This window comes from Pseudocercospora fijiensis, assembly GCF_000340215.1.
Source record: "Pseudocercospora fijiensis CIRAD86 unplaced genomic scaffold MYCFIscaffold_1, whole genome shotgun sequence".
Lineage (NCBI taxonomy): Eukaryota > Fungi > Ascomycota > Dothideomycetes > Mycosphaerellales > Mycosphaerellaceae > Pseudocercospora > Pseudocercospora fijiensis.
This window is the reverse complement of record NW_006921532.1, coordinates 11199501-11224509: the sequence shown is the minus strand read 5'-3', so window position 1 is coordinate 11224509 and position 25009 is coordinate 11199501. Positions and strand designations below refer to the sequence as shown.

General features: G+C 48.2%; 10 protein-coding genes across 10 annotated transcripts; 3 read left to right on the top strand and 7 right to left on the bottom strand.

Moving 5' to 3' along the window:
* Positions 1-1087: 1087 nt before the first annotated feature.
* On the bottom strand, positions 1088-2359 carry MYCFIDRAFT_87010 (uncharacterized protein; the record flags this gene model as incomplete). The annotated part of the gene is made up of 4 exons (XM_007922493.1): positions 1088-1274; positions 1468-1540; positions 1693-1845; positions 2239-2359. 4 exons carry the CDS (start codon positions 2357-2359, stop codon positions 1088-1090), a joined length of 534 nt encoding a protein of 177 aa, XP_007920684.1.
* Positions 2360-2511: 152 nt separating this feature from the next.
* On the bottom strand, positions 2512-3487 carry MYCFIDRAFT_171072 (uncharacterized protein; the record flags this gene model as incomplete). Its single annotated transcript, XM_007924006.1, has 4 exons — positions 2512-2614; positions 2642-2746; positions 2772-3122; positions 3153-3487. The coding sequence occupies 4 exons, from the start codon at positions 3485-3487 to the stop codon at positions 2512-2514; spliced, it is 894 nt and encodes a 297-aa protein (XP_007922197.1).
* A 3635-nt stretch (positions 3488-7122) lies between these two features.
* On the bottom strand, positions 7123-10590 carry MYCFIDRAFT_206417 (uncharacterized protein; the record flags this gene model as incomplete). Its single annotated transcript, XM_007924005.1, has 18 exons — positions 9903-10590; positions 9827-9871; positions 9452-9791; positions 9329-9409; positions 9291-9300; positions 9204-9244; positions 9052-9170; positions 8915-9011; positions 8723-8882; positions 8666-8681; positions 8506-8617; positions 8444-8470; positions 8304-8397; positions 7903-8271; positions 7570-7869; positions 7454-7523; positions 7270-7428; positions 7123-7244 (listed from the first exon to the last, which is right to left on the bottom strand). Exons 1-18 carry the CDS (start codon positions 9913-9915, stop codon positions 7123-7125), a joined length of 2175 nt encoding a protein of 724 aa, XP_007922196.1. The 5' UTR covers positions 9916-10590.
* Positions 9825-10590, top strand: MYCFIDRAFT_210155 (uncharacterized protein). Its single transcript, XM_007924004.1, has one exon. It carries the CDS (start codon positions 10080-10082, stop codon positions 10302-10304), a length of 225 nt encoding a protein of 74 aa, XP_007922195.1. The 5' UTR covers positions 9825-10079; the 3' UTR covers positions 10305-10590.
* On the top strand, positions 9826-11058 carry MYCFIDRAFT_213751 (uncharacterized protein; the record flags this gene model as incomplete). Its single annotated transcript, XM_007924003.1, has 1 exon — positions 9826-11058. Exon 1 carries the CDS (start codon positions 10411-10413, stop codon positions 11056-11058), a length of 648 nt encoding a protein of 215 aa, XP_007922194.1. The 5' UTR covers positions 9826-10410.
* An 899-nt stretch (positions 11059-11957) lies between these two features.
* Positions 11958-13289, bottom strand: MYCFIDRAFT_32663 (uncharacterized protein; the record flags this gene model as incomplete). The annotated part of the gene is made up of 1 exon (XM_007921732.1): positions 11958-13289. One exon carries the CDS (start codon positions 13287-13289, stop codon positions 11958-11960), a length of 1332 nt encoding a protein of 443 aa, XP_007919923.1.
* Positions 13290-13573: 284 nt separating this feature from the next.
* MYCFIDRAFT_171067 (uncharacterized protein) lies at positions 13574-16471 on the bottom strand (the record flags this gene model as incomplete). The annotated part of the gene is made up of 14 exons (XM_007924002.1): positions 13574-13788; positions 13817-13907; positions 13933-14623; positions 14659-14708; positions 14738-14801; positions 14834-15167; positions 15213-15346; positions 15374-15470; positions 15499-15970; positions 15994-16065; positions 16109-16264; positions 16293-16303; positions 16358-16390; positions 16432-16471. The coding sequence occupies 14 exons, from the start codon at positions 16469-16471 to the stop codon at positions 13574-13576; spliced, it is 2460 nt and encodes an 819-aa protein (XP_007922193.1).
* Positions 16472-16533: 62 nt separating this feature from the next.
* Positions 16534-19545, top strand: MYCFIDRAFT_114530 (uncharacterized protein; the record flags this gene model as incomplete). Its single annotated transcript, XM_007924001.1, has 2 exons — positions 16534-19230; positions 19285-19545. Coding segments are annotated over 2 exons (2958 nt in total), but the record flags the coding sequence as incomplete, so codon positions are not given.
* Positions 19546-19806: 261 nt separating this feature from the next.
* On the bottom strand, positions 19807-21131 carry MYCFIDRAFT_87012 (uncharacterized protein). The gene is made up of 3 exons (XM_007922494.1): positions 20971-21131; positions 20678-20916; positions 19807-20621 (listed from the first exon to the last, which is right to left on the bottom strand). The coding sequence occupies exons 1-3, from the start codon at positions 21121-21123 to the stop codon at positions 20042-20044; spliced, it is 972 nt and encodes a 323-aa protein (XP_007920685.1). The 5' UTR covers positions 21124-21131; the 3' UTR covers positions 19807-20041.
* Positions 21132-21553: 422 nt separating this feature from the next.
* Positions 21554-22237, bottom strand: MYCFIDRAFT_78562 (uncharacterized protein; the record flags this gene model as incomplete). Its single annotated transcript, XM_007922327.1, has 1 exon — positions 21554-22237. One exon carries the CDS (start codon positions 22235-22237, stop codon positions 21554-21556), a length of 684 nt encoding a protein of 227 aa, XP_007920518.1.
* Between the last annotated feature and the right edge of the window lie 2772 nt (positions 22238-25009).

Genomic DNA, 25009 nt, shown 5'->3' with positions numbered 1-25009 from the left:
AGACGTAGAGGACAAGCTGTGGCATCGTTACATCGAAAAATTGCAACCAAAGTGTCAGTAGTGCCATCGTCGCCGGTCACTCGCAAGATCTGTGACATATTCCCAAAAACCAGGCTTCAAGATCCAAACTCGGAGAAACATACATTCGGCGGTGTGTGTCACCCTTGGTGTCGTTACCCACAAATTTGGCAAGACGACGCCCTCTGCTCCACTTTTGGCAGCTGTCAGGTAGACAGAACTTGTCGAAAGCACCGACATTACTGTAGTCACATGGCCCAGGTTGCCGGCAGCCAGGTTGCACAACATACGGGACAGTGCGGCGCGCCTGTTAGACGATAGACGCGCGTCGACATCATAGGCTGTCAGGACGGAAAAAAAGTGGATGCGGCGTACAGTAGAAATTCTTGTGCCGGCTTGGGGATGATGTGCGACGGTATGTATCTCTCACGATGGTGAGACGAGTTTCTGGGAAGGGAAGTGGATGGGATGGATGAATGAAGCGCAGATTGTCACGCAGCCGGTTCCTTTGCAATGATGGGTATCTGTAATTACAAGGAAAATCGCCCGCCGCGCCCATTAATCCTATCCCATGTTTGCCATCAAGTTATCCATTGATGGCCATTTTCAAACAACAAACAGTAGTGCGTTGCGTTATGCGTGTTCAGACAGCCAGCCAGTGGTGTACACATGTTGCTGTCCTTAAAACATGCTCGAAGTTGGAGTTTTTCAAGTCCAACAGTATCGCGACGCCAGTGCCATTGCCTCCCCAAAAACGCCTTAAGAAGATGCCAAATGTAATGTACAATTCTTTTGCCAACAGTGCAGATTGCTCTGCAATTGCCAGTGGTCTAACCCATGATGTCCGTTGCCAATATGGTGTTGCCACCAGACCTCTACCCAACGCCAGTGTTTAAAAAAAAGGGTCCCGGGTCCGTAAAAGCAAGCGGTGGTCGAAAGGTGGTGAAATTAGGTATGCGGGAGTCGATGCCGCGCGGTAGTTGATGGGTGTTGTTGTATCATGTGCGTGCAGGAGGTGAAGAGATTGGACCGGGAACAAAGCCGCTAAGACATACAGTACAGTGAACGCTCAATAGGGTATTATGCTCGGAATCGAAAAGTGGTGTTGTGCGGTGTGCGGTGTGCGGTATGTTGTCGTTGTCGAATTTGCGCGGCGGAGAAGTGGTGCGCAGATGCGAATGCCAGGGCGGTTCATGCATGCAGCAGCAAGGTAGCTGCACTGCGCTGGCGCTGTGCGGTGGATCGGCAGTCGGTAGCTGCAGCTCTGCAAAGCCAAAGCCAAAAAAAAAAGTTGGCAGCTTCGGCTTCGACAATTGCTCGGTGGAGAAACATGGCCAGGGAGCAAGAAGGATACTACCGTCTCTTCGGTGGTGGTGGCTTCGGTTTGGGCGTGCTGCGACGGCGTCAGATTGCGGCATGCGAAAACACAACGACACCGAGGCACCTTACCCAGTGGTGTCATAAGCGCCGCGACCCATGTTGAAGATTTGGGAATCCTCTCTGGTAATCATGGAGACTGAGTCTGAGCGAAAAGTCAGCAGGTGCCGGCGGACGAGGCAGATTTTATAGGGCTTGTGGAATGCGCTGTCGCACAAGGGAGCGGGGATGAGTGGATGACTTACTCTCGCAAGGGCAGCGAGGGCCTGTCAGAGTGGATTGCAAGTCACGGCGCACCAAGGACGAATGGGAAAGGAGGCTTGCTTCTGGTTGCAAAATTCGTCGGAGGCCGATTGTGTGCGCAGGGTGTATCAAAGGCGAGCTCTGGAATGCTGTCGAGATATTGCAAATAATGTGCGCAGACGGTTGCGCAGCGGGCTTCTGGGCTGGCTGCAACAGGAGTCAGGCGTGCGCCTTGGGGATGTCTGTGGCTCGAAGAGACGAAGGAGCGTAATGAGGTAGCGTGTGATGGTGGTGAAGGAGAAGGCTGGACGGCTGGCGTCGAAGAGAGCGACGACGGTCAGAAATATGTATACATTTGCGCAAACGACCAGGGAGGTGGGATGGGAAATTCTTTTGTGAGAGCACCAGGGGCATCGGCTCAGACAGAACAATCTCCCTCGCATCATGAACGCACTGGCCGCGGAAGACACACCCGCTGCAAAGTTACAAACAGCCCGACAAGTTACAACGACACGACAAGGAGCAGCGCAGCGCAGCTCAGCGGCTCAAACTAGGGGCGGGCTTGGATCGACACAGGCGCTTGACACGCTAGTCTGGTACCTGCATCAAGGCGCTGCCGGCCCGCGAACAAGAATGCATTGTGGCACAGCGTCGACACATCCGCGTCGGCGTCCGCGTCTGCACCCGCATTGCGTCGCTGTCGTCGCCGTCGCTGGACCATTACAGTGGCGAGATGGGCTCAGCACGCCCGCGCAGGCCTATCGCCGATCGCAGACCGATTGCTGGCTGACCGACGTCCCTGCTGCGGCCATATATGTACGCATATGATACATTGCAGTCACTGCGAAGTTCTAGCGTGCGCGCTTGTAGGTTCTAGCGGGGCGCGGAGCGAATGCCCGAAGTATAATCGATCGTCCCATACTCCTGGAGCATCGCTAGCCATTTCCGGCAGACGGGGAGACGCTGGAGTGGGAAGCTTGCCGACCCTTACCGTACGCGGCACGTCTGGCCAGCGAGCCGTCCGCCTGCACCGACCATCACGATGATTATTTGAGCGCTTCCAGGCTGCGCTGCCCATCGTGACTCAGGTGGTGAAAGGAGTGCTTCACTGACAGTGCGCATCGCAGCCACACTAGCCTTCCTTGCCTTCCCTGCCCAACCCAACCCAGCCCCATCCCAGCCGGCCCATCGTCCCGTGGAGCTGGCTTCTGGCACCGCAAGCCGCAAGTTTGATCGCATCGTCGCTAATGTCGGTACTCGTCCACCGCGGGCGCACGCTATGCCAGAATGCCACTGACAAGCACCGCTCCGCTTCCGTCCACGCTTCTGCCACCTCTTCCCTGCCGCCGTCGCTATATGTCGCAAACATGAAAAGCGTATCGTCGCCATGTTCCTCTTCTGCCGCATCAAACTCGACGTGTCCAGCATGCGTGGCCTGTTTGCTTTCCGCATCCCTGCCTCCATCCTGGCCTCGCATGCTTTCACTGGCACCGCGCGGTTTGCCCTGAACGCACTAATGGGACGGCGGGACAAATCCGAACCACCATCTCGCATCGCTTATGCGAACGCCTGCAACTTGTATAGCGATTGCCTTCCCGCTGTAAAACACGCCGCATTTGGCACTCGATCGCGCTCGTGAAACGCTGGCCCAAGCGCATGCGGCAAACGTCTGACAGAAACGCATACCCTCTTGTTTTTGACACATCTTTGTTTCAACGTCCATCAACTTCAGAGTAACGCGACTGTGCCCTACGCCAATCGCTCTCCCAAAGCAGTCAGCTGCGTGTCTATCCCGGTCCAAAGCTGTCATCATATCCCGGTCTTCCAAAACAGCAAACTTTTCCCGCATCTTCGATTGGAAGCAAGCGACCGAAAGCATGGACATGCGCCTGCAGCAATACACGTGGTCTTACTTTTTGTATCCCTTTCTCAGAGTGCGTATACCTAGCCGTCGGTGGATCGGTGCGCCATACTAAATCTTCCACCGGTTATCTTGCTGTCGCTATCCACCGAGTCGTATACCGTCAAAATCGGTGGATTTAGTCGGTGGAAAGCAATTAATTATCTAAGCGTCGTCCGAGCGCGGTATGCTATATCTAGTAGGTATAAGCGTCTACCGAAAACGCGGTTTAAAAGTAGGTTTTCGGTAGAAAGCGCGTTCTAGTATATAGATAGCTATATTCTTCTTCTATACTATTGTCGCTATTGTCTCGAATACTAGCTCTTTCTATAGATACTAATACCTAAGTCGCGCTCTTGCTATTTATAATGCTTAGTGCTTAGTTTACCGCTATCCTACCCTTCCTACGTCGAGCGAAGTAGAAACGATAGTATAGACTAGTAGGTATAGTTTAGACGCTTATATAGCCGAAGAAGGGGAAATATAAGGTATTTCGAGTACTATATAGACCGCCGCGCGATTGCTACGAAACGACCGGATTGCGCTAGGCTATACTAAAGGATCTAATTAAGAAGGTAGAAGAGCGAGGTCTCGTACGGTCGAGGGGTAGAAGCGGCGAGTTAACGGTCGGTAAGAAGATAGTTATCTATTGCGACTTTATAGTCTATAATGTTAGTATTCGCGAGCTTCGAAGGAATTATTAGCACTCGTATAAGACCTTCTAGCGCCTAATTAAAGAGGTTAGCGTTGCGCTCTATTTAATAGCGGATATATATATTACTTAGCCGGACGACCTCTTACTATATACGAGGATAGTTATAGGTGCGGATGCTAGCAAATTTAAGTACTTTAAAGACGCAATCGGAGCGCTTAATAGCACCCTAATTCCTATTAGTATTCCGTAGTCTTAGTAAGGTCTATACCGCTATAGAAAGAACTATATCTATTAGAATGTAATAGCGGCTTACGGCTTCGATATAAGGGTTTATTATATGCTTGTCGGCTACGAGGGCGCCGGAAATAATAGACAGGTATTAAAGAAGTCGTATTCGAAGGGATTTAATATTCTAGCTAGCAAATTCTACCTCGCCGATAGTAGTTATTCGTTTAAAGATAAGCGACTTCTCGTACCGTACGAAAGGACTCGATACTACCTTCGAGAACAAGCCGCTACTAGACGACGTCCGGATAATAAGGAAGAGTTGTATAACCTACGATATGCTTAGCTTCGCAATGTCGTAGAGCGCCTATTCGGAGTAATGTAGAAGCGCTTCCTACTTATTAAATAGGGACCGCACGATAACTATTCGAGTCGCTCGTAGTCTAGGTTTATTATATCCTACTTCGTACTCTATAACTTTATCCTTTGCTACGGAAAGCAGCCTCTTCGAGCGGAACCTAAGGTTACTACTAAGGAAGTCGAGGACTAGGAGGACGATAATAAAGAACTAGTTATCGTATCGGACTATAAGGATCTATATTAGCTATTCCGTAAGTCGTTTGCGTAGGAAATGTAGGATAATTACGAGCAATACCTAGAAGATTATAGTATAGATAAGAGGGAGGTCTAAGAGGCCGAGTTTTAGTTATAGAGAATTGCTAAGGTCGTAGCATAATTAATCGATGTAGTAGGGAACAGGCAAGGCTATATTATATAAGGAATTTAGTAAGGGTTACTGCTTTTGAGTTTAAATAGTTATATTCTATTGCTACTAGCGCTTTCTTCGTCCTCCTTCTATATCGTTATGCGTCTAATTATCTAGAGTCTTAGTAGCGCGAGGTTAGAACTAAGGTTCGAGTCGTTAGTATTCCTTTTCGTAGCAGATATAGACTATGTACGTAACTGCGATTTAGCTAGTAAAAAGTAACAACACCTTTATATAAATTAATAGTATAGACCCTAAGCTACATTTCCGACGAAAAAGTAACCTAATTAACCGAACTCTATACCTAAAAGACTACTTTCTTTAGCAAAAACAGACTCTCTCTTAAATAACAACACAACTAGCTACTATCGGCTATAACTATAAGGAATAAAGCCTTCCTATATAGTTGTATAAGCACTATACATGTTGTTATTAATAGCGCTTACCTGTTAATGCCTAGGTTTAATATCCTATAGCAACTAGCGGAAATACTCGTCTAAATTCGACCTCTTGTCCTTATCTCTTATCTACTTCCTAATAATAGCGATATAGCTAGTATTCCTTGCTACTTCTATCGCAAGGAGGGCGCGGTCTGCTTTGCTAATCCCCTAAAGGATGTCCTCGTCTATAATCCGATTAGCAATATTACTAGTATCGATATCTATATAGTACTTACGGCGCTCGTCGAGTATAGCTTTCTCTTCCTTACGTACCTTCGCACGCTTAGTAGTAGCTTCTTCGCGAGCTAACTAAGCATCATCCCTTATCTACTTTAAGAAGTTAGCAAAGGTCTGCTATAGTAGAACCTAACTCTTCTTAATTAGGTTAATTATCGCCTCGTCGTCCTTCTCGCCCTTCGAATTAGTATCTAATTTAGCCTGCTTCCGCGCCGCTTCCTTCTTCGCGATATTAGCCTTTATATAGCGTATAGCAACAAGTACCTAAATCTCTAACTCCGATAGCATACTAATATCTAACTCGCCGTCGACGTCCGCCTCTATTAACGCGTCTCGCTCCTCGACCGTTATCCCTTTAGGTAGTAGAATATCTACCTCTTCGTCCTTATCCTCGGACTCTACTACTATATCGTTATCCTCGTCCGCCGCTATATCTACGTTGCTATCGTTAGCAAGCTCGCTGCCCGTACCTGCCTTGTTTCTACTCGTAATATTAGTCTCGATAATAGTAAAGAGCTTGTATACAAAGTCCGGACAATCGTTACGCTATTACTTACATTTAGGGTGCTTCCTAAAGTGCTTATTTGTAACCTCTAGATTATTAGGCGCTACTAGATAGCTATTCCAACCGCTTATATACTTTAAATAAGCGGCATATAGGTAGTACTTCTTTTTAAACGTACGCTAGCGCGCCTTACAACCCTCTATCTTAAAATATAGCTTAAACTTTATACTTAACTAAGCAGCAATCTAGCGGTAGTATTTAATATAGAAACTATTGCTATAGTTTAAACTTTAATAAGGCCTTATCCTTTAACTTCTATATCTCCTTAAGGAAGTAAACCTTATGTTTATACGTCTATCTACCTACTTCTAGAAACTCGGAGCTTATATCCTTCTTAGGGTCCTTCTTAGCTACCTTCGTCTTCTTTACTAGTGTCTTTTTAGCGGCATTGTTAGCTTTCCGTTTACGAGGTATTGCGGACGTATTATTAGCCTTCTTTAGCGGTATTAGAAAGAGCTAGAATAGTAGATACAATAGTTAAATACTAGGTCTATAGATCTACGAGGTACGTAGAAGACGCGACTATAGAATAGTCGCGATACTAAGGCGGAATAACCTAGTGTACGGCCTTCGAAATCCACCGACTCGTATACCTTAAAAACCGGTTATTCGAAAAGAAGAGCATCGGTGGATTTTTTAATAGTATCGCCAATCCACCGATCTACCGACGGCTAGGTATACGCACTCTCAGAACAATCAAGCATGCAAGGTGTCTCTCTCTCTCGTCCTCATCCCGAACCGGCGCTCCGCAGAATATCCAGTGCAGCAATGCTTGTCTTTTGCTGGCTTGGTGAGGTCACTGATTTCAAGGATGAACACTGAACAGCACCAAGACATCCTTACCTGGCATTGTAAAGTACTCCACTATGGGGAATATCCGAATATCGAAAGTGGGCCAAGCCAAGCCTTGAAATGATGCTTTTCGGATGCCATTGATATCATCTTCTCGAAAATGGCGTCGCTGCCAAAAAGCAGGACCATCATTCAAACAAACCGGCCAAGCTTCGGATCATTGTGCATGCCACACTGGCTGCAACATGCCCATTTGACGTTGCATTCCAGATGTCGGGTACATCGTACCTGCCCACGAGACAGTACTTTGAAGTCATGTCTTCGCCTATCGAGCTGATACCTAATCCCGACAAGCCAGGCAGGTCCTCTCGTCATACTACCACTGTGCCCGTGGACTGTGTCAGACCATCGGCCGCCGAGCTGCATTGACGAACCCCACCAATAATAGATAGAGGCACCTGGCACGAACAGGTCAAGTGGGATCTGCAGATGCTTACTGCCACAGCTTCTAGAAGGTCGATCGCCGTATTTGCTGGGCCTACTTTTGGAAAGGTCTGAAGAGCTACACCTGGAGTGATGGCACCGGCAATCAGCTCTGGTAGGAGTTCGGCGGATCAGACCACCTTTACACAGCTTCCAATTCCGTTTGTACTGCATCGCGGCATTTCGTCAGCTCATGGCAACCAGGATCCGAGTTCCAAAAGTATTGGTGGGAGCTCTACGGAGGAATGTGAACGAACTACCCAGAAGGATTACGAACGCAAACCGAAGCACTTGCCCGTGTGGGAGAAGCTTGAGACTTTTGACAAATGGGGAATTGCAACAGCCAGACGATGATGTACCGATTTCGACCCAAAGAGGTTCGTGACAGCAACCACACCACCACTTCGAATCCAGCTGTCTTGGAAAGAAGTCGCTGTAAATCGCTCGTCCATCACTGGTCGCACGAGATGCTCTTGCATTGCGAGCACGCGAGATTCCGAATGTCTTCCGCACATATGCCTGCCTTCCGCCAGATTTAGTCCTTATTGATCGCCTGCTCTTCAACCGGAGCTTTTATGCGCTCGTAACAAGGACACTGCAACATTTACAAACATGCGTGTCAGCCATGCAAATGTCAGCGTACGATCAATCCCGAGGCACAACGAAAGCGCTACTTTCCAACTGAAGGCTGTCCGTCTACGTTCATCGGAGCGCCGATCCGAACGAGGCATACATATTCTACCCGCCTGAAGAGATCTGCGCGAGCATTCTGAAGATCAAAGTGTCGTCGCTTATTAGGCCAACAAGGTCCTCCCAACCCAACACTTTGACAGCAATTTCCGACCCAGCAACGAGCGAGACGTGCGGTGGTCATATCCGCGATGTTGTTGGCATGATGAAAGCCATCTATTCACGGCTACAGTAACAACATCGGTCCTAAACTCTCTTACTCGGCATCTACCACTCCTGCCGAACACAAACTTTCAAGGAACCATTCACGGCTCCTTCACAGGGCCTGCACCTTGTCAATAATAAAAAATCTCGAAGTGCTCATACATACATACCAGACTTCCCGCGGAAGCCATCGGACCAATATTGCGTCGTGTTTCGTTAGAATATAGGGCTGTGCGCCGACGAGGAACCTCTCCTCGCCAGTTCGCTGCTTCGTATGTCCTGCTTGCCTTTCCTTGCAAAAACTTTCCCGTTGACTTACATATGCAGGAATGCATCAGAGTCTAATTTTATCCTTGAGGCCTTTCTAAACGACGGAGTCGAATCCGTTCCTATCGAATCCGTTCCAAGTTTGTGAGCTGGAACGCAACGCTCTTTTTCGTAACGTTAAGCCTCAACGCTCAGATGGTGCCTTGATGATACCACGATGTAGGTTAGGTTGTGGCTTGTATGTATACCGTCTCCACAAGGAGATTTTTCTTTCGTCAATTGCACGTGCGGCAGACTTCCCTTTTCCTCTAGTAGCATTCATCAGACATCCAAAAAAAAACCTCTGATTTGCGTAATCTCGTGCAAAGTTGAACATCTTTCTCTTCAAATCTTCTCTTTTTTTTTCCGTAATAAGTTCATCAGCATACATACATACGTCTCAAATCGCCACTGCCACTACTGCCACTGCCACGCGTTGCAAAGATCCATGTCTTTCCCAACAAAGCGAGCATCGGGAAAGTTTGATGATGATGCGAATGGCATTTCCCTGTTGGATCGACATCCTTGTTCGCAAAAGGAGGGAGAGCACCAATGGCCCAGATCCCCATTCATGGCCTTGGATTGACTTTCACGAACCGGCTTCGTTGTGCCGGCCACGCAGACTTTTTTTTCTTTTCGGCCATACATACTTTCATTTTGACGATGGACATTGTGTGACTGCCGTCGACCCGTCGTGCCGATGGGTTTTTTTAGGATTTGTTTCAATTCTGTACCAAGGCGGGCCGAGGGGTAGGTTTTTTGTGGAAGCTGGACCGGTTTCCTGTCCCGATGAGCTGTGTTTGAATTATGCATGCCATTGTTGTTGAATGTGATGTCGGGGAAGCATGGAGGGAGCTGCCGCTGTGAAGATTTCGGGCTGGGGTGGGAATCTCTCTTTCTGGTTGGCAAGGCAAGTCTCGTTCACCTCGGCTCTCACCATGTTCCCCTTCGATTCGGCTTGTCAGAGTCGCTGGCATTTCAAGATGATGCGAAAAGGAAACATCCCACAAGCATCTCAGACACTATTCATGAAAATTTCACAATGGCAATGATGAAAGCCATCCATATCCCAAAATTCCACGGCGAGGACATCTCCACTCTCTCCCCATCCGAAGTCCCCGTACCAAAACCAAAGCCCAATGAGTTTCTAATCCGCATCACGCATTGCTCGCCTCAACATGCCGATATCCTACACGCCCAAGGCAAGCACCAGAATAACACCAAGCGAGGATGGTGTCATCCGCCTTTTGTATCAAGTTCCTGAGGACTTTCTACAAAAAGGCCACGGGTTAACAAACGTGCTTGCAGATCCTTGGCTACGACTTCGCCGGAATCGTACAAACCCTTCCCTCCTCCTCCTCCTCCTCAAACGGCAGACGAAACCACAACCTCAAAAAAGGTGACCGCGTGTTTGGTGCCAATATAGGCGCTTTTGCAGAGTACATCTGTGTCACTGAAGACTATATTCAACCTGTCCCCGAAAAACTTTCGAGTGAGACTGCAGTTGCCATGTCCGGACAAGCAGTTAGTTATGCTTCTGTCGTGCACATTGCGAAGGTGCAAAAGGGGGAAACAGTCCTAGTCAGTGGAGCGAGCGGTGGGTTAGGCAGCGTTTGCTGTAAGGTAGCAAAAGCTGTAGGAGCTCGAGTCATCGCACTCACAGGCGACCGCGCGAAGGCGGAATTCATGAGAAGAGATATGGATGTTGACCGAGTAGTCGTCATGGAAGAGGGATGGATAGAGAAAGTCCTAGAATTCACTCGCGGAAACGGTGTCGAAGTATGCTTGGATAATACCGGGATGGTCAACGACGCCATCAAATGTCTGGCCTATTTCGGTCGCGTCGTGATTCTCGGCTTCGCTGCACGGAAAGGGGTGATGGAGGAGGTTAAAATGAATAAACTCCTTCTCAAGTCTGCTACTGTCATTGGATACCGTTTTGGTGAGAGTGGGAGGAGGTATCCGAAGACTTTGGAACAGATTTGGAAGGGATATCTTGCAATGCTGGAGAGCGGTCGCTTGAAAGCGATGATCTTTGGAAAGTATGAAGGCTTGGAAGATATGGGCAGAGCGCTGCAGGATTTACATGATCGTAAGGTCTATGGCAAAATTGTGGTGAAGGTCGCTGATGTTCCTTCACAACTTGGCAAATTGTGATGATACAGGAGTCGTCGTCGCCGTCTTTTTCCTAACCACTTTTCTCGGCTTGAGAAAGACTTCTTCCAGGCATGAGAACACCCAAGTCTTCGTTTACGGCAGCAATATCGATTATCGGTGTCAGCACCGGTCGGCACAGCAGACACGGCTCGGCAGCCTCATCCTCATCTCTTCGGCACATCCATGCATCTAAGCGAGAAGAACGATGATGATGGTTCACACTAGTCTGACACGCGTGGGCTGCCGACGATTCTGCAAGGTTTGCATCAGTTCGAATCATTCCTTCGAAGTTGAAACGTACGATCATGTCGCAGGATTTCGGCCTTAAAACGTGGCGAGTCAGTGGCCATGAATCGGGGCTGCAGACGTGTCATGGCATGACGTGTGGAAAAAGTAGTCGATGATATTTGATCGTAGTATGCGTTCGATTATTGCTGATGTCTATTCGTGGAGCTCGGAGAAGGCTTGTTGTACGTGGAACGGCTTCAGGTTTGGGGTGAATCATGGGTTGCCAGTCAGCTGAGAGAGTGAATGTCATGGCAAAGATGAGTTGGATTTTTCTCACTGAGCCAAAACAACAGCAGCTCTCTACCACGCTTCGACATTTATGTGCGGAGTACAGCCACAGCATTTGGAGTCTCGAGAATCTTCAGACGGTCTGGGAGAATGCTTCAGTAGTAGGGCACAGGCGCCTTGGTTCATTCATTAGTTAACAAGAATGTTCTGGATGTTAGGTAGTTCGGGTCTGACTTCTCCCAAATCTTTAGCTTACTAAACGAGATTGTTTGCTACTGTGCAACCTTGGCTGGTCTTGGGAGTATGCGCGAAATTCTACTCTGATCAATATACGTTTCACTTCCGGCGCATGTAGGGATACTCATTGACGCCCCGAGGCGTTTCTACGGATCCCAAGGTCCTTTCGCTCTTACTCCAGTCAAGATATCCGGCAGCCCATCCTCTTTGATGAGTAGGATATCTTCATGACGGACGCCGAACTTGTCGACGATATAGATGCCAGGCTCGCTGGTGAATGTCATGCCTGCTTTCAACAGCGTCTGAGTGTTACCCTTGTTGAGGTATGGAGATTCATGCGCCTTGATACCAATGCCATGACCGACTCTGTGCGTAAATGCCTCGCCGTACCCAGCATCCTCAATCACTCCCCGAGCTGCCAGATCAACATTGGCGCATGTACCATTCTCATGTAGTGCGTGGATGCTGGCAGTCTGGGCATCAAGAACAATATCCCAGACTTTCAGCTTCTCTTTGACGTCCTCGCTAAGAGCAGAGATCTCAGCTTCAGTCTCAGGTTTCTTGAAGAATGGAGGGAAGAAGCTCCGGCAAATATCGCTGGAGTAGCCGTAGAGATGAGCCCCGACATCAATGAGAACCATAGTCTCCTTTTCAAGGACTTTAGCGCCATCTGTGCCGCCGTGTGGGTTCGCAGCATTCTCATCAAAGAGGACGATGTCGAAGAACGGATCCATGCCAGCTGAACGCATGGTATTGTCGAGGACCCACATAACTTCATCTTCACTGAGGCCGGGAGTCAAGCACTTTCTCATAGCACGAACAGACTCGACAGTCCCCGTATTGACGGCTCGCAGAATACCAACCTCCGCATCAGATTTCGTTTGACGGACACGCTCTACTGCTCCACCTAGGCCGCGAACGTCGAAGCCATTGACACTGAGACCACGAGAGATGAAGTCTCGCATTTCTTCATCGACCATGACTTTGGGTGATGTCTTCTTATGAGATGCAAATATTGGCGAGGCGAGGAGTGTTGCGTAAGGGTTCCAATGTTCTTCGTAGGTCACCACAGAGATCTCCTCTTCAAATGGCATTTTGAGCAGGCGGGCTCGCTCAGCTTCGAATGATGGTACAAGAAAAGTCGTGTTAGAGACAATCTTGCCAGTCTCGACCTCCTCGGGACGAACAATCATAATGAATGGCCTTTCTTCAGGTTCCCAAACTTCCCAGTCAGGCTGCGAAACATTTGCGAAGTACTCGAATGTATAACCTGGCTCTACCATGAAAGCCTCGAGACCATCTTCATGCAAAGCTTCGGCTAACCTGTTCCTCCTTGTCACGAATTCTGATACTGGGAGTGGCTCCGCAGTGTCCAAGAATTTGAGACCAGTGTCCTTGCGAAGATTGTGAATAGAGCATTTCTGGAATCGTCTAAGGTGCCGTGGAATATCGTTCAATGGAAGTCCTCTTGATGACATTTCACAGCCAGAAGTCGTCCCAAAAGTGATGCTCGAATTCGGAGCGATGAGATACCATGGTTGCCAGAATGCTAAAGGAATGAGAGTGGCCAGGCCGATGACACCGAGTGTTCTTCTGGGCTTGAAGCTCCCGCGCGATTCTGGGGCATTTCGCCATTGCGGCAGGTCTTCGCGTTTGCACGATGCCATGGTCTGAGATTGTTGGATGGATGGAGCAGGAGCTCGCAATGAGTTCCAATTCCGATGGCAAGCATCGGCCAGTCGGCAGCAATTTACCCGATAGACTAGGCGAGCGGCCAAAAGGTCGCTTCCAATTCATCTTCCAACTCCTCAGGCACGCATGCTGTGATGGCGGCAGCAACATCTGTTGGCACTATCACCATCTTGTTCTCTTCATTGCCAAGCGTCAGCTCTAGCTTGCAGTCCATGGAGGCGCCATGTTCGATCAAGAATGCGATCGTATGCTGTGTATGCGATCGTAGACCATCTTCTTGTAGTACTCCTCGAGATCGCTAGGAAATTCCCACAGGCACCGACGAAGTCGTTTGAAATCAGGATCCACGCCTGCACGCTCGCAAAGTGATTCGACGACGAGATTGCCCCAGAGAAATACCCCATCTGCGTTGTTAGCAATTAAAGAAACAAGTTGTTCGATTTCGCTGCTTGTGAGTCCCGTGTTGGCCAGACGAGCCGCCGCGAAACATCGCAAATCTGGGTAGGTGCGATCGTCCAATTGAATATGCATATCATCCACTGCTGGGGGAAATGATAATCTTTCCGATGAGCGAGCGGAAACGCATATCCTCACATTTGTCATTTTCGAAAACTCCCGTAATTTATCCCGCACAAAAGGATGCCTACTTGAAGGTTTGCATTCGTCCAAGGCGTCAATGAACACGCAAACCTCAAAATCGGCACTTTGAAGGCTGCGCACAAGGCTTTCCCAGAGTTCGGTCTCATTCCAAGGTTTTGCCCAGACGAGTCGAGTCTTGTCCCAGCGCGGCTTGAAAGATGCTTCAATGAGGTTTGAATCGGCCAGACAAAGTTGATGGAGCAAATTGCGCATGAGGCCAGAAAATGACGTCTGCTCGTGGATGCCGTCGTACCAAAAGAAGTGCCGCAGTACCAAAACTTTCCTGTCTCCGGCAGATGACTGCAGTAGGCCATGAATGTCCAAATTATTGACCATGAACTTCATGAAAGTAGATTTACCAGAGCCGGCCTTGCCCATTACCCATAAGATGTCTTTTCGCGGGAAGTTCGAGATCCAGTCTCCGAAGCCGGATGTCGGACGTACAAGCCAGGTGAAAGTTCCTGTGGCAGCTTCCTGGATTCTTCAAATCGAGAATTGTAATTATCGTATGGTGACTTAACACCGTCCAGAATTGCTGTGGCCTTATCCGGCAGGGCTGGGCTGCACTCGTAGAGTTCGTTGACGTAGAAATCACCTGCATGGATTCTTGCGTGCCCGCTGGCTTCGATATGGGAATATTCGTTTCCACATTTGCGTCGCTTCCGCGGCGATGCCATGCCGCTTGATTCACAGCTTCAAAGCGGCGACGAGCACCCGCTGGGCTTCAATGTCGTAGGGACACATAGAATTGAGAGGCCGCCCAGGTTTCCACGTGTGCACCGCGAAGTTGCTGGTTGCCTTGTCCGAATTTTGGCGCCATGCAGCTAGGCCTAATTGCATAGACGAACTCGTTCCATTGGCCGACAAACAGGTGATCGACAGCCAATTATAGAACGTGAACAATGTATCTATGGAGCGGAGCATATGGTTCGCATTGCTGCCAGACCACGGAAAGTTGAAGACTCGAAGTTTTGTTGTTGTTATTGTTGTTGTTGAGAATTGAGTGTAAGCAAAGCATAGTTCATCTCAGAGCAGCAGCAAAGTCCGCGATAGGGACATTAAGTCATTACTTCTTGCTCTGGCTCTCCTTACTGATATTCCGTCTGATCCCACAACAGCTGTTCGGATGTTCCAGGATGCTGCTGCCATCCCGTCGTACTGTTCGCCCACAAGTACATCTGGCGCTCCCTTTGGGTAGTTCATACTCATACTTCGTTAAGCCCTTCTCTACGCAGTGTTTGATTGTGGAGCGCTGGGTAGTGTCAACAACAGCTTTACAGAGGCATCTGATCTTCTCCTCATTGAAGGCTTTCCCGTCAATTTGCGCACTGCGATCGGCATTGACAACAATGCCACAAGAACATATTCCAGAAATCCTCGGGATCTGACGGCCGCATCGTGGTCTTGGGCATGTGATGGGACTTGCTTCGTGGTGCGAGCTTCCGTCGGAAAAGACCAAGTATTTGCATGTGCACCTAACACAGCCTTGCGGGAAACCCGGGGAGGACTGGGTAGTATCGTTGTGCTTTCCGCATCTGCATTTTATTGCCTTTGGATCAAGAGGTACCAGTTGCAGCGGCTTTGTCGGGGTAGGTGTTCTGGCTATGCTCTTCCATCGGGAAAATGTGCCGGACTGGGGCATGCTGGAAGACGTGGCATTGATTAAAAGCTCGAGAGTCTCGGAATCCTCGACAGGCTGCACCAGCAATGCGTATGGAGACTCCACAGCTTCTTCGTATGATGGTGGGGACTCCTCATCTACCTCGTTTGTGTCTGGTTTATCCGCATCGTTCTTCTGCATTTCTTTCATTTTGACGCGAATTGAGAGCTCAGGATTAGGCACGAAGAAACGCTTGATGAGATATGGGCAGTGAGAGTTTTGCAGTCATTGTGCGAACCGCACGCCTTACCATGGCTGAGTAGCTTTGTGCTGCGCATTGCCAGATATTGAACGATTTGCGGTCACATGCGTGGCGATGCAGCGCTTGATCAACCAGTGCATGCATGTGGCGTCTGCCAGGTATGCCTGCATTGAATCAGCGATGCAAGGTGAGAGAAGGTGATGTTGGTGTAAGAGCAAGAATGCCGTTCCAGCTTGTTGCGGGCCTCCGTACAGAGCAGACTGCAGTGGCAGGTGCCGTGCTAATCACAAGTTGATTGGCTCATTGGTGGGAGCCAATCAATTCAAATTAGGCTTTGGCGCTAGCAACAATACGCGAACGGGACCTCAGACTCTCGATACATGTCGCTTTCCATCAATTCCCTTTCTTCTCCTTACATCAACATCACCCTTTCGCAACACTCGGCGGCGGCAGAGCTCGACTCGCATAGATCTACTACTGCCGTTGCTTCCCCGAGTGCGCCATTATTCCACAATCCTCGACAATGAGCAGCATCCTGAACCAGGACTTCCCCGATGAGGAGGAAGACGATTTCAACCCAGCGCCTCAGGACGACAGTGACAATGAAGACGACTCAAAGCCTGCAGTTGGAGACGATGACGAAGAGCCCGCGCGAGGCCGGTCGCGAGCCCGAAGCGCGCCTGGAAAGTATGAAGATGAGATGAAGGAGGAAGGAGACGAGGTTAATGGCGACGACGAGGGCCAAGACGCACATGACGACGAAGAGGACGAGGAAGACGAAGAAGAAGATGATGAAGACGAGGATGATGACATTGGTCGACCAGCGAAGCGACGAAGGCAGAGGCGAAATCAGTTCATTGACGTCGAAGCCGAAGTCGACGAGGACGATGAGGAAGAGCCGGAGGAGGAAGATGATCTTCCTGGGGAAGAGATGCACCCGGATGACCTTCAGGAATTGCCACCGGGGGCGGACAAGGACGACCGCGCACACAGAGAGCTCGACAGAAGGCGAGAGCAGGAGGAAGCTATGGACGTCGAGGAGACCGCCGCCCGGCTGAAGGAGCGATATGGCAGGCAACAACGTGCCACTGGCTCTGCATCGGGCGTCATCCCTCAACGCTTGCTTATGCCTTCTGCGGACGATCCCCGCATCTTCGCTATGCGATGCAGACCAGGCAAGGAGCGCGAGATCATATTCGCCATTCAAAACCGGATAGTCGAGCGACAGAGATCGCGCGAGCCTTGTCAGATCTTCTCTGCCTTTGAGCGCTCGGGCACTGTCGCCATGGCTGGTAGAATCTACGTTGAAGCACGACTCGCGGATCATGTCACGGCTGCACTCGATGGTATCACTAATGTTTTCATGGGTACCAAGCCTTTCATGATTCCGGTCGAAGAGATGCCAGACTTGCTCAAGGTGAAGAAGAGTAAAGAACTTCAGCCTGGCATGTACTGCCGACCCAAACGTGGACTCTACTCTGGCGATCTCGCGATGATTGAAGAAGTAGAGGCAAACGGCACAGAAGTACAGCTCAAGCTTATTCCTCGTCTGGACTATGGCCTCACAGAAGATGCAAATGCCATGGCAGCCGGCGCACTGGAGCCTGACGGTCAGGGCGGTATGAAGCGCAAGCGAGTCCCCCCGCAATTCAAGCAACGACCACCTGCGCGACTCTTCAGCGAAAATGATGCCAAGAAGAAGCACAGCAGGTATCTTAGTCGTCCGGGTGGTATTATAACCAACATATGGACCTACCAGGGCAAGGAATACGTGAACGGTTTTCTCGTTGATACCTTCCGTATTGCCCACTTGCAGACCGAGAACGTAAACCCAACACTTGAAGAGGTTACCAAATTCGCTGCCAGCACCGAGGATGGTACGGAGAATCTCGACCTGGCTGCGCTCGCTCAGACATTGAAGGCAAGTGCTGGTGCAGATTACTTGCCTGGTGACAAGGTGGAGATCTTCCGTGGTGAGCAGAAGGGCGTGACTGGTCGTGCCAGCGAAGTCTACAATGACGTGATCAAGATCAAGGTAGACAGCGGATCGTTGGCAGGCCAGGTTGTCGAAGCACCTATTCGAGATCTGCGCAAGAACTTCAAAGAGGGTGACCATGTCAAGGTCATAGGAGGCAGCAAATACCAGGAAGAAGTCGGCATGGTAGTCCGAATCAAGGACGATCGCGTCACCATTCTCACCGACAGCAATCAACAAGAGATCAGCGTCTTTGCAAAGGACTTGCGCGAAGCCACGGATAGTGGTGGTACTGTCGGCACGAGCCAGTACGATCTCTTCGATCTGGTGCAGCTAGACGCATCTACCGTGGGCTGCGTTGTCAAGGTGGATCGAGAAAGTCTGCGTATTTTGGATCAATTGGGTGCAATTCGCAACGCGTTGCCTTCCAGCATATCGAACAAGATCGAGAAGCGCAGAGAAGGTGCACCTGCAGTCGATCAACAAGGCAACGAGATCAAGAACGAAGACAAGATCAAGGAGTATGGCGGTGAAGGTAGAGAGGGCAAGGTGTTGCACGTGCACCGAGGATATGTCTTTGCTCAGTCTAGGGAGCTGAGAGACAATGCCGGTGTGTTCGTTGCACGTACCAACAACGTCCTGGTCATGGCTGCCAAAGGTGGCCGCATGGGAGGAGGTGTCGATCTTACGAAGATGAACACAGCACTCAAAGGACCAGGAGGCGCGGGAGGTGCAGGAATGCCCCCACCAATGCAGAAAGGTCGCGACAGGCTCATTGGCCAGACTGTTCGAATCAAAGTCGGCAACTACAAGGCTCACAAGGGTATTGTGAAAGAGACAGATGCCCACGGCGCCCTCGTCGAGATTCATGGCAAGACTAAGAAGCTCAACTTTCCAAAGGAGAAGCTGGCCGTGATCCATCCCACGACTGGCGAGAAGATTTGCGAAGATGCCAGCACATTTGGCACGGGACGCGGTGCTGGTCCACCTGGTCGTCCTCCGCCATCGGGCATGCCGCCTGGAAGAGTTCCGACGTACGGCGTTCCACCAATGGCCACTGGAGGTCGGACACCAGCTTACGCCATGGGAGATGGAGGCCGAACTCCAGTAGGACGAACGCCAGCTTGGCAAGGATCTGGTGGTCAGACTGCCTACGGTGGAGGAGGCATGACTTCGTATGGTGGTCAAACTAGCTACGGCGGTGCGACCTCATACGGCGGTGGATCCGCTTGGGGTGGTGGAGGTGGTGCTGTAAGTTCTCATTCGATTCTGCAGACGAACACAGTCACTGACAACAATCTGCAGGCGTCGACCTGGAACCCCAATGCTGGCGGTGGCAGAACTCCAGCATACATTGCCAATAGCGGCAGCAAGACACCTGCATATGGCGGCCTTGAAGCTCCCACCCCAGGAGCTGACTATTCTGCTCCAACACCAGGTGCAACCTACACGGACCAGCCTACTCCAGGCGCATTCAGAGGCGGTCAATATCAGACACCTGCGAATTGCGCTACACCTGGTGGCTTCCCGGAAACACCTGCACCATATTCTGCGGAGACGCCTGCACCCTCGGCTGATGACGGACCACGTTACGAGTAGAGTCCGTACCGATGATCTGTATCGCGAACGCCTCTTGGAGGGGCCGTTTTTGCGAAGTTAAAATGCTTCTTGTTGTAGCATAGCGAAGGTTGGGTGTTATGCAATTGTATCAGTATCTCCATTTTATTATGCATAACGAGCGCTTGCGCCCAGATAGACAAATCAACGAGGCAGATTGCCGCTGTCTACTACTGCTGTCCTCACTGTGACACAGACTTGCTGCTACTTCTTTCGTAGCGAGTTAGAATTGAATTACATATGAAATTTGAGAACGAGTGTTACACCAGCTCGCCCAGAGAAGCCCCCCACAGCCTCCAAGAGCGACAAGCCTATTCACCTGCACTACGCAAGCTATCACCGCAGAAAAGTCCTCTGCAGCATATCCAGCATTTCTGGCCTCCACGACCTACATCAAAACCCTCTCCTTCTCGTTCTCTTCCCTTCGATTCAATTTCAACCACCACTAACTCCTCTCCATCACCTCCTCAGGAACGTCCGATCCACTCACAACCTCAACCTCCCAAACCGCACCCTTCTCCCCCTCAGTATCGATGAGCGAATTCTCCAAATCACGATCCCTACCAATCGCCACCTGCTTCCCATCACTTCTCCGCTTATAAGAAATCCAAAACTCATCGACAGGATCCGTCCACTTCCTAGCTACGATCTCAGCACCGAGACGCGTCACTTCGATGGAACTTAGATCTTTCAGGTTGGTGTCGTCTGCCACGAGGGAGGTGAGGCGTTCGGTGAAGAACTTCTCGGGATTTTGACAGTTGCGGACGATGAGGCGGCGTGTCATTCGATGGATTTTCTGGACGGGGGCGTTTTTGGTGCGTGCTCTGTGGTGGGGACCTGGAAGTAAGGAGGCGTTGTGACGTTTACGGACCCAGGTTGTTTCGTCGCGGAGGGATGGGGTGTTTTTCATGTATTGTGATTCCAAGACGAAGAGGTCGCGGGTGGCTTTGAGGCGGATGTCGTAAGGGACGCGGGCGATGCGTTTGGGTTCTGGGTCGTAGTCGTCTGGCATTTGATAGCCGAACCTGCATGGATGGGTTAGTGGTGGGTGCTGGTATATCAATTTGGATGGTACTCGTACCACTTGTTGTCCATTTCTGGTTCCATTGGCATTGGATCTGGGGCAGAATATTCGGGGAACTCTGCCATTACTTCGGCAACTAGATCTGCCCACTCGACTAGGCCGCTGTCCTTGTTGGACGAGAACATCCAGTACACGAGCTCTTCGCCTTCGCTGACGGTGAGGTCTTTGAATAGCATTTTCTTTGAAGCGAACTGGCCCGATGGTCGAAGAAGCTTGTGGCGCACGGAATCTCGCACCTGGACAAGGTCAGAATATTCTATACGAACTAGCCCGTAGAATCTCAGGCGTACCTTATCCCCCTCATCCCATGTGCAGTTCCAAATTTGACAGCGTTCCATGGCTGTGGTGCGCTCATTAGTTGCTCGGTAGCGGCGAAATGATGCTGCATCTGCTGGCGGCATGCCTGCCCGGGGAATAGTTGAGTTGTTCTTCCGGACAACCATTTTAGGGGATCTTATGTTTGTATTGTTCGAGCGTGACAGCGCGCGATCACTCCTTGTGCAAAGAATCTCGAGAGCGGCGGTCGTGGTTGGTGATGCTCTGATTGTGTAAACAAACATTGACACTCCAGCCAAGCGGCATGTGCGTAGATTTCATGCGCAACCGTTGGGGGCTCAGCAGCACCTCAGCCAGCAATTCATATTACTCGAGTCGTGGTCCACTTCTTGTTGGCGCCGCCCACAATGCTGCTGCTGCTGCTGCTGCTGCTGCTGCTGTTGCAACAATTTTCCTCCTGCCTCTATGCATCACCCACTAATCAGCGAAAGCTCGCTGCTGCCAGTTGCCGGTGGATGTAGGGCTTTCACGGGATCAGGAACTCCAGCGTGGATGGAATTGGCGTTGATTTCCTTTTGTTCTCCAATATCACACCCTTCACCCAATCTGGCTTTGCTCTTGCCTACTCGGCCACATCCAGTTCTTGAAGTCCTTGTAGCTCCACCCGACTGTCTCCTTGACCTTCTCCTCCACGCGCTCCAGTTCGCTCCTAGGACCAAACTTGGCCGTTGCTTTGACGCAGACCTTGCCATCCATCGTCTCCAGCGTAGCAAAGTACTCATGATCTGCAATTCCGAATCGCACATTGTCTTCCGTAGCCCAAGCCGGCTGCACTCTTACAACATGGAAATTGTCTGCATAAGTGGGCTTTACATAGTCAACACTCAACTGTGCCGGTTCTTGAGGCACTACTGTGGGCGCTGGAACCGTAGCATGATTGCCCGCACCTGGCAACCTCTGCGGTCTAACAGCAGCGTTGAAGTTCTTGTCCACCCCGTGTCTTTCCAGGCTTGCAGCAAGCGCGATCTTTTCGGTCATAAGAGTAGCCAGCAAACCTCCATGCGTAACTCCTGGCCAACCGCTAAGCGCACCTCCAAGCCATACGACTGCCACAAGCTTCTTATCTCCCCGATCCCAGAATTGTCTTTCAACTCCCAAGCCTTTCGCGCCTTGCAATGCGTCTGTCAACCTGTCGTGAAATGGCAGCATCTCGCTCCTTTCGGGACCAGCGCTCACAGCAGGCATGATCTCAACCCATCCCCCTTCTTCACCTCGAAGCATTTTGGGCACTGCCAAGCATTTTCCACGCAGCACTTTTACTAGAAACTCCTCTTCTATGCGCTGGTTCAGATCTGCCATGAGCACATTGTCTGGGTCAGTACCAGCTTGTGGCATATGCGACGCTGGAGAGAAGAAGTTTGCCAATGCACCACCTGCTATTAGGCCTAGTAGGAGCGGCGCAGACAACCACAAGTATCGTGTTCTACTTCGTGGTGTGGCATCGGGAGATGTTTTGGAAACTGTAACTCGGGCGTTGGATTGAGCAGCGGTGGACCCGAATTGACGCAGGCTTCGATATCTCAATCGCGGAGTTGGTCGCAGACCATGGAGGAGAAGAGGCCGAGGGGCATTCATATCGTCGTTGTGGGATTGTATAAACTATTCCGGAGCACGCAGAAATCGAAGGTGTTGTGCCGGCAAAACTGCGAGCATATCATTCGCCTCGGCGCTCGGGAACCATGGAAGCAGGGATCAGAAGCTCTACTAATCACGATAATCGCCGATGAGCAATCATCCTCATCATTGGCAGCGCAGCTGCCAATCTAGACACCGCGGCCACCGCCCGCGAAAATCCAAGTTGTCCGCCAAGACCGAAATGATTGGCTGAGAAATTTCGCAGAAGTAATGTGCAATCAAAGATTGAAGGGAAATTTGACTTACCCCGGATTTCAGCGTAGAACGTCAGTCGAAACAAATATTAGAGGGAAATTTGACTTGCCCCGGATTTTAGCGTAGAACGCAAATCGAAAGCGCTTAACGAACCCCGGATATAAGCGTAATGCGCTAACAAAAATTCAGTAGGAGCTTACCGTATACTAAAGACCTAGATATAGCTATATCCTACTAAATACGAAGCCTATCGACTAGTATAAAGGTCCCTATAGCGAAAATGTTAGTAAGACTACTAATAGTACTATTGATTTTAATAAAGCTATTAGTAGAGCTACTAGTAACTTTAGACTATTAGACTATTAGTAGGGCTACTAGTAGGCAACTACTAGTAGGGCTAGGTATTAAGAAAACTATTAACAAACCTATTAGTTAAACTATTAGGTAAACTTTTGCTGTTAGATAGACTATTGGATAAACTGTTGGCTAAACTGTTGGTAAACCTAATAATAGAACTAAAAATAAAACTAAAAATAAAACTAATAACTCAAATAGCACTAATAGTAAAACTGTTAGTAAAACTACTAATAGGACTATTAATAAAACTACTAATAAAACTAATAACAAAACTACTAATAAAACTACTAGTAAAACTACTAAGACTACGAGCTAACCTACGAATAGGACTACTAATTAAAGTACTAAGACTACTAACTAAACTAGAAACAAAACTATTAACAAAACTACTAATAAAACTATTAATAAAACTACTAATAAAACTATTAAAGAAACTACTAATAAAATACTAATTAAAATTTTCGTTAAACAGAAACTAGTAATCGAACTGCTAATTAAACTATTAGTTAAATAGTTAATTAAGCTATTTATAAAATTACTAATAAAACGACTAATTAAACCACTAGTTAAGCTACTAGTTAAACTACTAATTAAACTACTAACGAAATTTTAAATTAAACCGTTACTAGTAATTAAAATGCTAATCGGACTACTCGCTAAACTACTAATCGAACTACTAATCGATCTACTAATCGTCCTACTAATCGACCTACTAACCGACCTGCTAATCGTCCTACTAATCGACCTATCTCTATTTAGAAGCTAGTAACTTAGTACTATATACTTTAAATTATATAATTTATCGGGGGACTAGCTACTAATAAAATACTAGTTAAAACTTCCGTTAGACTAAAACTAGTAATCGAACTCCTAATTAAACTATTAATTAGATATTTAATTAAACTGCTAATTAACTTGCTAATTAAACTACTAATTAAACTACTAATTAACCTACTAATAAAACTACTAGTAAAACTACTAATTCTACTACTAATAAAACTACTAATTAAACTACTAATTAAACTACTAATTAAACTACTAATTAAACTACTAATTAAACTACTAATTAAACTACTAATTAAACTACTAATTAAACTACTAATTAAACTACTAATTAAACTACTAATTAAACTACTAATTAAACTACTAATTAAACTACTAATTAAACTACTAATCGAACTACTAATTAAACTACTAATTAAACTACTAATCGAACTATTAATCGAACTATTAATCGAACGATTAATCGACCTACTAATTAATATACTAATCGACCTATCTCTATTTAGAAGCTAGTAGTTTAGTATTATTATTTATATACTTTAAACTATATAATTTATCGGGGTACTAGCTACTACTAAAATACTAATTAAAATTTCCGTTAAACTAAAACTACTAATCGAACTACTAATTAAACTATTAATTAAACTACTAATCAAACTACTAATCAAACGGGTAGTTAAACTATTAATTAGACTATTAATTAAACTACTAAATACGTTTTAAATCAAACTATTACTAGTAATCGAACTTCTATTTAAATTTCTAATTAAACTATTAATTAAACTATTAATCAAACTATTAATCGAACTATTAATTAAACTATCAATTAAACTATTAATTAAACTATTAATTAAACTATTAATTAAACTATTAATTAAACTATTAATTAAGCTATTGATTAAACTCTCAATCGAACTATTAATTTAACTATTAATCGAACTATTAGTCGAACCGTTAATCGACCTCTACTAATCGACCTATCTCTATTTAGAAGTTAGTAATTTAGTATTCTACACTTTAAAC